This window comes from Rissa tridactyla, chromosome 15 (genome assembly GCF_028500815.1).
Source record: "Rissa tridactyla isolate bRisTri1 chromosome 15, bRisTri1.patW.cur.20221130, whole genome shotgun sequence".
In the NCBI taxonomy this organism is placed as follows: Eukaryota; Metazoa; Chordata; class Aves; order Charadriiformes; family Laridae; genus Rissa; species Rissa tridactyla.
This window is the reverse complement of record NC_071480.1, coordinates 4,291,225-4,305,113: the sequence shown is the minus strand read 5'-3', so window position 1 is coordinate 4,305,113 and position 13,889 is coordinate 4,291,225. Positions and strand designations below refer to the sequence as shown.

General features: G+C 55.4%; 1 protein-coding gene across 1 annotated transcript; it reads right to left on the bottom strand.

Annotated features, from left to right (window-relative positions):
* Positions 1-212: 212 nt before the first annotated feature.
* Positions 213-5,521, bottom strand: LOC128917900 (cytochrome P450 2C5-like). The gene is made up of 9 exons (XM_054221589.1): positions 5,345-5,521; positions 4,680-4,842; positions 4,158-4,307; positions 3,214-3,374; positions 2,878-3,054; positions 2,632-2,773; positions 2,011-2,198; positions 608-749; positions 213-406 (listed from the first exon to the last, which is right to left on the bottom strand). The coding sequence occupies exons 1-9, from the start codon at positions 5,519-5,521 to the stop codon at positions 213-215; spliced, it is 1,494 nt and encodes a 497-aa protein (XP_054077564.1).
* Positions 5,522-13,889: the final 8,368 nt, after the last annotated feature.

The following is a 13,889-nucleotide window of genomic DNA, read 5'->3' as shown; positions in this document are numbered from 1 at the left end:
CTCGTGTTACAGGGACGTGGAGGGAAAGGGTTGGGAGCCAAGGATGCCCACGGAGCTGGTGGCAGAGATGCCTGTCAGATCTCCAAGGAGAAGCTCAAAGCCACCCTCCTTGGTGGCTGCTGCTGTAGCATTCATGGTGGCGTGGCTTGCTCTGATTGCAGAAGAAGTGAAGGCACCTGGAAGACATCTTCTTCCTCCCTGCTCCTCTCTGCTTAAGAGGACACCGGGCGCGGAATAGCGAAGAACATGCCCGGTATCGCCCTCCTCTCTATCTCGAGCCATAGGGAGAATAAATCGGTCTCCTTGTGCTCGATGGCGAGCTGGAAGGTGAAGTTCTGCAGCAGGGTGGTGAGGAAAAGGAAGAGCTCGATGCGGGCCAGCGCCTCTCCTGGGCACATCCTCTTCCCTGGGGACATGGGAAGCGGAGGGTGAGCACCGGGCTGAGGGCTTCACCCAGCGCTTGGGGAAAAAAGGGCGTAAAAGGCTAGCGAGAAAGTTCATATCATGGGTATAACTTTGGCGCCAACTGATATTCACGCTGGCAGTGCTGGGAGTCGATGCAGGCAGGGTGACGGCCAAGGTGGCTGTGTGGGGGTTAAGCACTGACCTGCTGAGAAAGCCATGAAGGCTTCACGTTTCCTGAACTCGCCCTTCTCATCCAAGAAGTGCCCTGGGTCGACTTCCTTGGGGTTCTCCCACTGGGTTGGATCCGTATGCACGGAAGAAAATACCGGAATCACAACTGTGCCCTGTGGGAGAGGGACAGGGCAAGGAGGAACATCAGTACCGTGACGCAGGGCTCTGCCGAGGGGGATTATTAGCAAGTGAGGAGCATCTGGAGGGCATGGGGAGAGGCTGGGTGCACCCCCCGATGCCCACTCTGATGCCCGTAGGGACGCAGCCCAGAGCGATGGCTCTGTGCCAGGCAGGGACAACTGTTGTGGGGCTCTGCTGTCCCCGGGGTCCTGCCGGTCTCTGTGCACCTCATGAGACAGAAATTATTGAGTTATTCCCATTGTTTTATGTTAAAACCCCTCTCGCTGCACAAGGTCCAAAGGAGGGAGGTGTTCCTTCAAGGTGGGTGCTGTACAAAACGCTTGCAGTCAAACCTGGGCCGGCGGCCATCTCCCTGGTGGAAAGAGGTGTTTTCCAGGACAGGCAAGGGACACGGGTGTGCCAGCCTTGTGGCCAAGAAGGCCAATGGTGTCCTGGGATATGTTAAAAAGAGCGTGGCCAGCAGGTGGATGGAGGTCATCCTCCCCCTCTGCTCTCCCCTGGGGAGGCTGCATCTGGAGTGCTGGGTCCAGGTCTGGGCTCCCCGGTTCCAGAAGGACAGGGAACTGCTGGAGAGGGGACACCAAAGGGCTACCAAGAGGATGAGGGGACTGGAACACCTCTCTTGTGAAGAAAGGCTGAGGGATGTGGGTCTCTTCAGGCTGGAAAAAAGACGCCTGAGGGGGGATCTTATCAACGCTTATCAATACTGAAAGGGGGGGTGTCAGGAGGATGGGGCCAGGCTCTTGTCAGTGGTGCCCGGGGACAGGACAAGGGGTAACGGGCACAAACTTGACCTTAGGGAGTTCCATCTAAACACGAGGAGGAACTTCTTTGCTGTGAGGGTGGCAGAGCCCTGGCCCAGGCTGCCCCGAGAGGTGGTGGAGTCTCCGTCTCTGGAGACATCCCAGACCCGCCTGGAGGCGTTCCTGTGCCACCTGCTCTGGGTGACCCTGCTCTGGCAGGGGCTTGGACTGGGTGATCTCCAGAGGTCCCTTCCGACCCCTGCCAGCCTGTGGTTCTGTGATTCTGTGTGTGGGCAGAACTGGCAGCAGCATCAAGTTCCCTCTCTTCCTCCACTAAAAGGTTATCACTATCTCCCCCCACCAAGGACTGGGAAAGACCCAGGACCTCCAGGAGGGAGCAAACAGTCCAGGGGCCAAGGCGAATCTCATTCAAGCCCCCCTGCCACCCCTCCCCTCGGGGACACAGAGACTTCAGGGCCATGATGTCTACCTTGGGGATGGTGTGGCCCCTGAACACGACGTCCTGCGTCGTCATCCGCGGGAAGTTCTCGATGCGGGTCTTGTGGAAGCGCTGCAGCTCGTGGATCACTGCGTTGGTGTACGGCATCCTCAGCTTGTCCTCCGTGCTGGGAGCACAGCCAGCACCCACCACCGCATCGATCTCCTCCTGGACCTTGGCTGGGGAAAAGGCAGACGTGGAGCTGCAGTGCTTGCTGTGCAAAACCCCCCGTAAATTCTTACTGGCCTCCCTGGACACCTATCCTAGAGTCAAAGGATGATCTAGCAGAGAGGGAGAAACCGGCATAAACCCTCGTAGAGACCAGAAATAGGGTCTCTGACCATGTACCTCCCCAGATCTGGAGGGTTCAAGGCATCTTTCATAGGCCAGTCTGGGGCCACCTGCACAAGCAGGGATGGAAAAAAGGGATCAGGTACCCGGATCCCCCGGCGTGTCTGTGGCTGTGATGGCTGTCACCCTTGGGTGACCCATGCGGGATGATTTTGGTCTCCCCCCAAACAGGACCCACCAGGGCTGTGACTCTCTGTCTGTGTCTTTGCTGCACCGTGACCTCCTCAGGCACAGGGAGCAGATGCATTTTGCTGCCCTTACCTTGAATACGGGGATATTTTGCCAGTATTAAGAGGCAGAAGACCAGGGCGTTGCTAGTTGTCACTGTCCCGGCACCAAAGAGGTTGAATACTGACATGACCAAGTCTTCGTTGCTGTACATCTTCTCCGGGCTGCTCTTCTCCTGCAAGGACACGGTAGGGAGGGGATTCAGTGTCATCTGGGTGATTTTCCAGGCTGCAGCCAGGTCTGGAGGGCAGCCCTCGCCCCACTTTGCACCACCTCTACCTTCTCCGCTTTCATAAGGAAACAGTCGATGTAGTCCCGGGGGCAGCTGGGGTCCAGCGTCAGCTTGTGAAGCTCGACTCTTTCTCGGATGTAGTCCTTCAGCTTCTCGCATTCAGCCAGGACTTTCCTGTGTGGCCCCGGGAGGTGGTGCATGATGTTGGGGAAGGTGTTGTAGACCTGCAGATGGAGGAGGAACAGGAGGACTCAGGTGTCTGGATGGAGCCTCCCGTACTTTTCCTCAAAGCCATGCTGTCCCATCAAAGGCAAGGAGTGACCCAAAGCCAAGGAGCATCCCTCGACCACCCGAGAACATTGGGCATGAGGGTGGATGCCTACCACGGCGATGGGGGAGAGGAAGAAGCTGATGTAGTTCCCGATCACGTTCAGTAGCTCCAGAAAGGCTGTGTCGCTGTAGCTGTAACGGCTCCCGAAGACAACGGAGCAGATCACGTTGGCGACTGCGTGTCTGAACATTGTCATCGGCTCAAAGGCATTTCCTGCAGCCACAGAAGTGGCAAGAAAGGCATCAGAAAGTCAACAGTTATTTGCTTCAACACAGAAAACACCCTTCCTCCCCCTTCGAGCCCCTGTCCTTTGAACTCTGAGCCCTGGTTGAATCTGCTGGGCCTAACAGCCAAAGCAAAGGGCCCTCCTGCGCTGTGGGCTCCTACATCGACCTCCTTGCTCCTAAACCCCTCCCCAGTGATTGGGACTGAGGAAAGCAGAGGCATCTCCGGGTGCTTTGGGCTCCTGCTGACGTGCCCTGGGGACCTGGGGGGCTGCAGAACATCTCCCTGCCATGAGCGGCCCCTGGCCAGCACCGCACATCAGGGCAGAGGAGCCAGTGTATGACGGAGCCTCCGTCTCCTCTTATATTCAGGAAGCCCCAGAAGAGGTGGTGGCACTGAGCAGTTCAGTTTTGTCAGAGAGGAGGACATCGCCCTGATAACCCCTGTGTTGCTGGAGCAATGTGTTTTTCTTGCGTTCTCGATGCCATGCACTTTAATTTCCTATTTCTGTTCTTTGGGCACGAAATATTCCTCCATGGTCCCCCACCACGTGCACCCAGTTCTGGAGCAGGATCTCCCACCCCAACCCTTAAGCCATGACTGTATCACAGCCCTGCAGCTCTCTCTGGGTGGGATGCGGCCTAACCCCTCTCCCTTCAAGGATCGTCCACGCCAGCCATTGCAAACAGCTCTGGGACCACACATGTCCCGTGAGGCTGTTGTATGTCCTCCACCTGCCACAGGAACCAGGACGGATGGGACTCACGTCACCTTTGAGTTCTGCCAGCAGCTCCACCAGGTGCTGGGCCTCCTGCTGCACCCGCTGCGACATGGAGCTCTTCCCCATCCCGAAGTCCCGCAGGGTGCTGAGCGTGAACCTCCGCAGCTCCCGCCACTTCTTCTCATTGTTGGAGATAAAACCTGGAGGGAGGCAGTGGAGACCACTCACCTGCCCGCCCCACCGCGCCTCCCCAGGAATGGGGGACCCTGCTCTGAGCCCAGCTGTGGAGCAATAGGACAGTAAGCCAAGGAACGACCCTGCTGCGTGCACAGCATCCCTGAAAGGCTGACGATCTCTATAGAAACTCAGAACAAAGCTGGAACTGGTTACCTGGAATTAATACTGTCCTTGGACAAGAGGCTTAATAGTTAGAGGGACTGTCAGAGTGGGAAATGGGTGTTTGAGGTCTTGGGTGTTGAGTCCCTCACTAGACATGAGCATGGCCAGCTGCAGTCAGGGACTTTCTGCTCACCCAGACAGCAATCGCATCTAGAAGAAATGCAGGCGCCTACCATAGTCTTTTGATAGCTGCACCAGAAGGGGTATTTCAGGTCTTCCTCCAAACTCCTCAGAGTGGCCCAGCAGAGCATCCTTCACCGCCTCGTACCCACAGAGCACCACCACTGGCTTCAGCCCCAGCCAGACGGTGAAGATGGGGCCGTACGTGCTGCTGAGCTGGGGGAGGACGGGAAAGCTGTGGTGAGTGAGGGTTCCAAACCCCAGCCATTCATTTAATTTTAAATGAAGTCTCGTGGCCACAACACCGGCAAATGCACGGGCAGGGAGGGGAAGAACCTCCCTCAAAGCCGGCGTCCTCGACCCATTCCCACCCAGCCCTGGCCCGGGACGGGGGGGTTCTGATCCCGCTGCTGCTTTGGGATTTCAAAACATCATCTCCGGAAAGCGTGTCTGGATGGCAGCGGTGCTGCAGCACCACCTTAGAGGAGGAGAAAGACTTCAATAACAGTCTTGATTATGCTCCCGCTAGCAGGGATTTAGGCAACTCTGGCAGAGCAAGACAAGAAGGAGGGAAAAAGAGAAAAGAAAGGTGTGAAAAGAGTCACCTGCACAATTCCCATTTTATTTTGACACAGGACATTCCCATTCCCATTCCCATTCCCTCCTGCTGCCCTGCTGGGGCTGGGAGTGAGTCCGGCACCACCAGCTCCTCTCTTACCTTCTCGTAGGTCTTGTAGAGGGGCAGGACATCCTTTTGCCATAGGTTGCCCAGAATGGGCCATGGGGCCGGTCCCGGAGGCAGCCGACTTCTCTTCCTGCTGGTTCTCCAGTCCAGGAACCAGAGGATGGAGAGGAGGAAGAGAATAATGAGCACCACGGCCAGTCCAGCATCCATCCTCGCCCCGTGCCACTGAGCAGTGAAAAAAATCAAGAAATTCCCCCTCCAGGGAGAAAATCACAACCGAGAAGAGAGGAGAGAGGAGCTGAAACTTGCTGCCTCTGCCCTTCCTCACACTCTATATAGGCACAGCCCTACCCACATCCCCGGGGTGGTCTCTGGCGCGTCCCCCCGCCGCTCCCCGGGCGGTCAGTGACACGGAAATGCCGGCTTCTCCCGGTCAAGCGCATACCTGGCCCCACCGTGTTGTAACACCGATCTCAAAGAGCTGACACGGGGCGAGGGAAGCATTGCAAAACCCCGCAGGCGTTTCGCCACTCCGCCCTTCCCCGCGCCGCTGACTCCTTTTTTGCTCGGATCTCCCTCTTGGTGGCATGCGACGGGAGAAGATGTCACCGTCCTGGAAAAATCTTGCGTGTTACTGCCAGGTCATTGCTTGTTTTGTCGCTGTCTCGCATACCAGTGCAGTGACCCAGGAGGGGACGTTCTTGTAGATGTAAACTGGGGGAACCTGGGAGCAGGGCACAGGTGCTGGTCAGGTACTTGTTGGGTTTAGGGTAGGTCACGATTTTCCATCAAACTCCTTTCTGATGGAAAATGAGTCAGTCCCGGGAAAAACTAAAATTTTTTTTCTGAAATATTCTGGGGTTCCACTTGGGTTTGGGAGGAACGTCAACCCAAGGTTGTTGTGGTTGTTGCAGGCATGGGGTTAACTCTTCCTCCGACCTCCTCAGGGCTCCTTTGGTGCTTTTGAGCATCTCGCTCTAAACACCAGCACATCTGGCTGCACGCGAGCACATCTGGCACCAGCTGAGCCGCCACACCTCTGGTCGAAAGCCCTCGCAGCCCTTGATGGAGAGAGTTGTCATGAGCCACTACCCAGCAAAGGACGCGAGGAAAAGAGGGATGAGGTTTGATTTCATGCAAGCCTCTGCAGTGGAAAGAGGAAGCCCTTGACAGAGGGCATGGAGCGGTATTTCTTGAGGGGAGCCTGAATTATAACCCTCACGCAGAGCAGAGCGAGGCAGCATCCCCCGGTGTCCAGCCGCGGGATGAATGGCAGAGCCAGGACTGCGGTTGGGCAGGGCTGATGGAAACAGAGAGGATCTCTGCACTAGTAGCCTTTTTTGGCCACGTAGCAGGACGATGCGCAGGTGTCGGGCCACGGGTGCTCAGCGTCGCCAGCCGGGCTTATCCCAGACAGGCTCCAGGAGGATGCTCTCCATAGCCACAGTGCGATTCCTTACACCAAATCTCTCTCAAATCACCAAAAAACAACCGGGAATGACCCTTCCACAGCCCTGGGACTGCTCTGTTTCAATATTTCAATTCCCCCACACACACCCCCCAAGCTGCCGGAGCTCGTTCTGGGCGTCATCTCAAGGCATGTGGAGGAGAAGAAAGCTATCAGAAGTACTCAACATGGATTCACCAAGGGGAAATCATGTCTGACTAATCTGATAGCCTTCTATGATGGCATGACTGGATGGACAGATGACGGGAGGGCAGTGGATGGTGCCTACCTTGACTTCAGCGAGGCTTTCGACACAGTCTCCCACAGCATCCTCATAGGGAAGCTTAGGAAGTGTGGGTTTGATGAATGGACAGTGGGGGGGACTGAAAACCGGTTGAAAGACAGAGCTCAGAGGGTGGTGATTAGGGGCACAGAGTCTAGTTGGAGGTCAGTGACGAGTGGTGTTCCCCAGGGGTCAGTACGGGGCCCAGTCCTCTTCAATATATTCATCAATGACCTGGATGAAGGGACACGGTGCACCCTCAGCGAGTTTGCTGATGACACAAAGCTGGGGGGGGTGGCTGAGAGAGACCTGGACAGGTTGGAGAGCTGGGCGGAGAGAAACCTTATGAAATTCAATAAGGGCAAGTGTAGGGCACTGCACCTGGGGAGGAATAACCCCCTGCACCAGAACAGGTTGGGGGTGACCTGCTGGAGAGCAGCTCGGTGGAAAGAGACCTGGGAGTCCTGGTGGACAACAGGGTGCCCGTGAGCCAGCAATGGGCCCTTGTGGCCAAGAAGGCCAACGGCATCCTGGGGGGCATCAAGAAGAGTGTGGCCAGCAGGTGGAGGGAGGTCATCCTCCCCCTCTGCTCTGCCCTGGGGAGGCTGCATCTGGAGTGCTGGGTCCAGGTCTGGGCTCCCCGGTTCCAGAAGGACAGGGAACTGCTGGAGAGGGGACACCAAAGGGCTACCAAGAGGATGAGGGGACTGGAACACCTCTCTTGTGAAGAAAGGCTGAGGGATGTGGGTCTCTTCAGGCTGGAAAAAAGACGCCTGAGGGGGGATCTTATCAACACTTATCAATACTGAAAGGGGGGGTGTCAGGAGGATGGGGCCAGGCTCTTTCCAGTGGTGCCCGGGGACAGGACAAGGGGTAACGGGCACAAACTTGACCATAGGGAGTTCCACCTAAACACGAGGAGGAACTTCTTTGCTGTGAGGGTGGCAGAGCCCTGGCCCAGGCTGCCCCGAGAGGTGGTGGAGTCTCCGTCTCTGGAGACATTCCAAACCCGCCTGGAGGCGTTCCTGTGCCACCTGCTCTGGGTGACCCTGCTCTGGCAGGGGGTTGGACTGGGTGATCTCCAGAGGTCCCTTCCAGCCCCTACCACTCTGTGGTTCTGTGAGGGGGCTCCACCAGCACCCCAAACCTCTGGGGGCAGAGGGTCATGGTGGCTGGAGGGGCAGCCCCACAGTGATGCCAGGAGCCCTGTACCTGAGTCCCACTGGGACTGAGGCCAGGAGTTTACCATGACTCACTTGTTTACCCCGTCCCACCCTGTACCAGCTCTTCCCCAGGGATTGCTCTAAATTCTTGGCTTGGGTGCCTGCAAGTGGGGAACTTTGCTCGGGGAGGTGATGTAGGGACTGGGAATTTTGGCAGGGGGGTGTACAGCCTCTCGGTGACTGACACCGTTTATTCCACAGCAGCCAAACAATACAAAGGAGTCACCCGAACAACAGGAAAAGAAACAGCCGTGGGGATTAATTTGAGTTGCAAAGTGTAAATCCAATGGAAAATTCCCTCTTCTGCGGGCGAGCCCGTGGCCGCCTGCCTGGACACTGGTAGCATTTGAGTGAGACACTTGCTCATTGCTACAGCAGGTCTTTCGAAAGTTGAATGTCTCTAATGCAACAAAAAGACCCCATTATTGTATCACATTTTTATTAATCATAATCTGTAGAATAAATTAAACCAAAAGACATGGAATTTACCGCCCCTATGGTATCTCTTGTCAAGTGTGCAGAAAAAAAGATGAAGGTAGAATTTGTTGACTCAACTTGTAGCAGCTGAACACCATTTTGCCTGAAGGAAGCTCAGGAGGGAAGAGTCCAGCTGGCCTTTGGCGCAGCCACTTCAGCGCTTTGCGGGGCTGGGACCTACAGTGAGCCCAAACCGCTTCATATGGACCCAAAACCATTAATACTTTGTCCGTCTTTCTACTGATTTTCTTATAAGGGCTCTTGGAGAACCGGGGGGCAGTAGAGAAGCAGGCTGCTGCAGGGCTTTGGAATCCTTTTAGGATCAGTCAGTGAGACCTTTGTGCCTCAAAACCTCAAATAGTAGGGATGGTCCAGAAAAACCCCCACACGAACGGACCCATGTGAGGTGACCAAAAAAAAAAAAAGGAAAGAACATTTTGTCTACTAAAAAAATAAATAATCCATTTAGAGATTGCCAGGGCAATTTGGATTTTAATTCAAAGTCATGTTTTGGGTCAAAACTCGTGCAGAAATAACATGTAAAAGCACTGGAGGAGCAGAGCAGCCCTCGCTGGCCCCGCATGGGCTGCATGCTCCCGGAGCAAAGGGGGATGTCTGATCCCAGCCGTGCCTGGTCCTGGAGCCGGGACGGAGCCTGGTTCCTGCCTGCCACGCTGCAGCTTTGCAAGGGGATGGGGGAAAGCGTCGCTCAATTAAATTGTCATGTGGCTGGGTCAGACCCAGAATGTATCTGAAGGATAGATTCAAGGAATTAGAAGAAATGATGCTCATGGGGTATTTTTCGGTGTAGACGTGTATTTGGAAAAGCCGCGAGGCAAACACGGCTGCGCGGAAGAGAGAGAAGATGACTCCAGTTAAATAAAGAAGTCAATAAACCGTCTGGGTTATTAGATCTAAGAAGATGTGCTGGAGGCAATCGTAATGGTTGTTCCTGTCTCTCAGCTAGTGCTTCTCTGCAGTCGGTGTCGAAACACTGGGAAGGAGTGGGACACGTCCCACATCCCGGGGAAGAGGATGGGGAGCAGAGCCATGGCACGGCTCGGAGTAGGGTCTGGCTGGGGCTCACAGCTGCAGAAACACCAAGTCCCCGTGGCTAGAGTCACCTCTGGAGCTCATCTGCTCCAACGCCCAGCTCCAGCGGGAGGAGGCTGCTCCAGGCCAGGTCTGGTCGAGCTTTGAATATCTCCAAGGATGGAGACTCCACAACACCTCTGAGCAACCTCTTCCCGTGTCTGACCACCCTCACAATAAAAGAGCATTTTCTTACGTTTAAGGAGAACTTCCTATATTCCAATTTGTGCCCATTGCCTCTGGTCGCTTGGCACCTCAGAGAAGAGTCTGGCCCTGTCTCCTTTACCTCTCTCCATCAAACATTTGTCCACATGGATAAGATCTCCTTGAGCCATCTCCTCTCCAGATTGAACCATCCCAGCTCTCTCAGCCTCTCCTCATCGCAGAGATGCTCCAGGCCCTTAGTCTTTTCCGAACTCGCTCCAGCATGTCTACACCTGTCTTCCACTGGGGAGCCCAATGAGGGACACAATACCCAGATATGTCTCACCAGTGCTGAGCAGAGGGGTGGGATCTGCCTCCTGGACCCGCTGGCGATGCTCTGCCCGATGCAGCTCAAGAGGCTGGTCCCCACATTTGCTGGGAGAGTGCACTGCTGGCCCATGGTCAGCTTGGTGTCTACCAGACTGCCAGGCACGGTGCATGGAGCAGGTGGGTATTGAGGCTGATGTGGCTGGGAAAGCCCGGCGCCCCGAGGCTCGCGGGGCAATGGAAGCAGTTCCCAGAGAGTGTGAGAACAAGCCACGGTTTTCCCTCCTGGCACCTTGGCCATGGGACCCATGCCCGGACGTTCAGGATTTTTGGCACCCAGCGCCGCAGCCAGGAAAGGGGGTGCATTTGAGGCTGCAGTCACCAGGAAAGCCCGGCGCCCCGAGGCTTGTGGGGTGATGGAAGCAGTTCCCAGAGAGCGTAAGAACAAGCCAGGGCTTTCCCTCCTTGCAGCTTTGCTCTGGGAGCAACCCCCAGACATTTGGGATTTTTGCTCCCAGCGCTGTGGCCATCTCTGCCAAGCTGCTTTCCAGCTGGGTGGCCCCAGCGTGTCCTGGGGCTGCTCTTGGCCCTTCCCCTGGCTGAACTTCAGGAGGTCCCTCAGCCCGTTTCTCCAGCCTGCCCAGGTCCCTCTGGGTGGCAGCACCACCCTCTGCTGCATCAGCCACCTCCTCCCGCTGTGGTGTCACCTGCCAACTTGCTGAGGGTGCGCCCTGCCCCATCACCCGGGTCGTTATCAGAGGTGTCAAACAACATTTCTGGAGGCTTCTGGTCCACAGGCTTTCAAACACAGCCTTTGTGGCAGCACTGCTGCATTGCCGTTACACCGTGCGTGGTTTCAGCCTGGGCTTTAGAATCATAGAATCATAGAATGGTTTGGGTTGGAAGGGACCTTAAAGATCATCTAGTTCCAACCCCCCTGCCATGGGCAGGGACACCTCCCACTAGGTCAGGTTGCTCAGAACGCCGTCCAGCCTGGCCTTAAAAACTTCCAGGGATGGGGCTTCCACCACCTCTCTGGGCAACCTGTTCCAGTGTCTCACCACCCTCATGGTGAAGAACTTCTTCCTAAAGTCCAGTCTGAATCAACCCAGCTCTAGTTTTAATCCATTCCCTCTAGTCCTACCATTACCCGATACCCTGAAAAATCCCTCCCCAGCTTTCTTGTAGGCCCCCTTAAGATACTGGTAGGCCACAATAAGGTCTCCCCGGAGCCTTCTTTTCTCCGGACTGAACAACCCCAACTGTCTCAGTCTGTCTCCATAGGAGAGGTGCTCCAGCCCTCTGATCACCCTCAGGGCCCTTCTCTGGACACGTTCCAGCACGTCCATACCTCTCTTGCAGTAGGGGCTCCAGAACTGGTCGCAGGGCTCCAGGTGGGGTCTCACAAGAGTGGAGTAGAGGGGGGGAACAACCTCCCTCGACCTGCTGGAGCCTCCATAACCTCCTTCTCGCACCCTTCACGTTGAAGCTAATTTTCAAGGCTGACGCCCAGATCCCACCTTGGGCACAATGCAAATCTACACCCGTGGGTTCCCCTGACCTCGTGCATTGCTTCAGCTCTGCTGGCTTAGACTAAGCTGTTGCACTACACTAAGGCAATTAATATTATCCTAATGCAGTTTTCCCCAGAGCCGGGGCATTCTGGAGATGCTCCACTCACCCCAGGGCCTCGGCCACGCAAAAGGAAGGATGCGTAAAAAGAGCTGCAAACCATTTTAATCTCCCCCCCACCTTTCAGCTCTGCAAGCGCAGGGGTGAGACAGCCCCGGGGGCCGCTTGCTGCGTAACCCGGGCCGGCTAATGACTAATCTGGGAGTATTTTTGGTTGCTCTTAATAATGCAGCAGTACTCGCTGCATTGGAGTCTGGCTGTAATTATAGGGCGAGTGTCGTTTGTCATTGCCGTCATCTCCTCTCGCCGGGGTGTAGCTCCACGGCAGCGTGACGCTGGAGCCCCTTTCACACTCCGGGGGGTTTGTTTCTGGGGTTTGCTGTGGGATCCCTCAAGAAAATCCACTTTTACACCAGTGACCAACCCAGACCCGCTCTGGTGTGTAGGAGAGGCACGGTTTGATTTGTCTCGGTGATAAAAATGTGGTTTGTTTGGTGTGGAATTTGGATAATGAGGTGAAGTATGTGTGCTCAAAGAGCAATTAAGGCTGGCTTTGCTCTCTCTTGTGCAACCCAGGGGGGCGAAGGCTTTTCTGGCCATCGCAGGGTACATAAATAACGGGGGAGCCTTGGGGAGCCAGGACAGCCCTGCTTTTCGTCAGCAGAGACAGTAAAATCAAGATAACAGAGACTTTGCGTAGCTCTTTGTTTCCTCGAGAGGCTGCCATGCCCGGTAATCGACCTTTGCCTCGTTACCTGTGAAATGCATATTAAAGTTGACACCGCTGTGTACGCTAATGAAGATTTTAGAGATCGTGCTAAACAGATATGACTATAGCACTCCGTCTCTCCACCCAAATCATACTACACGTCACCTAGGGGAAGGAAACCTTGGAATTTTGGGGCTAAAAGGATGGAAAAAATGACTGTTAAATTGGGAGAGAAGAAACTCGATACCTGCCGGAGCAGACGACGGGCCGCGTTGTCTTCCTCCACCCCGGGCAGGGACGCTGTGCTGGGAATGTTACCCCGGGTTGTTGTACTATCGTTATTTTTTGCTAGCAATATCAACCTTAAGTAATTCGCGCTATCATAGTTAGTGAACTTATCAACGGCAATCTCGACTCTGCGGCTGTCGCTCTCAATAAAATAACTGATTTCGATTATTTGTGAAGTTGGTTCAGCGAAAGTCCTTTGCTGGGACTCTGATAGTAAATCAGCGAAAGTGCTGGGACTCTGACAGGCAAATATCGAAACTACAGTCCTTTTAACGCGACGTTTGGTCCCAGCGTGAGGCAGGCAAAGCCGCGGGGCTGGTCCCCCTCGCCCGCTCGCCATCCTCCTGCTGTCGGTCCTCGCTTGCGTATCTCAGCTGAGGTCCTGGTGGCTGCTCGTTGGAGACAGATGGCAGCAGCACATCGTGGTCTTAGCTCCTGGGGATAGCCCTGGCAGCGTGGGCACTGAGCAGGGCTTTGGGCTTGTAAAAGACCTACGGGCCAAACCCTGCGCCCTTTGAGGGTTCGGCACTGGAGGACCGCCGGGCTCTTCCTTCATCCATCTACACATCGCAGTTAAATCAAGCAGACGGCTTGGTCTGCTTTCCTCCCATGAGGAGGACGAGGCTTCCTCCGGTGCCAGCACGTTTCTCCTGCTCCTAAAGTCCGTGAAACTTCTCCGAGGTCTCTGGGAGCCCCATGGGACATTGGGGACAAGTGCGAGGGGCGGGCAGGGGCTCCTGTGTCCCATCTTGCCAAGTAGTAAGCCATAATTCAAGCAGAAAGATGAAGCAATTCCCATTTTCCTTCAATAAATACCATCGCCTTGCTTCTAGTCTACCACGGTTTTGATTTTAATACGGCGGCGACAGCGGGCGATCGGCACAGCAGCGGCAAAGGAGAGCAGGGCACGGTGACAGCGTTGGGAAGAGCCGTGGAAAGGGCGCTGGTTAATCAGG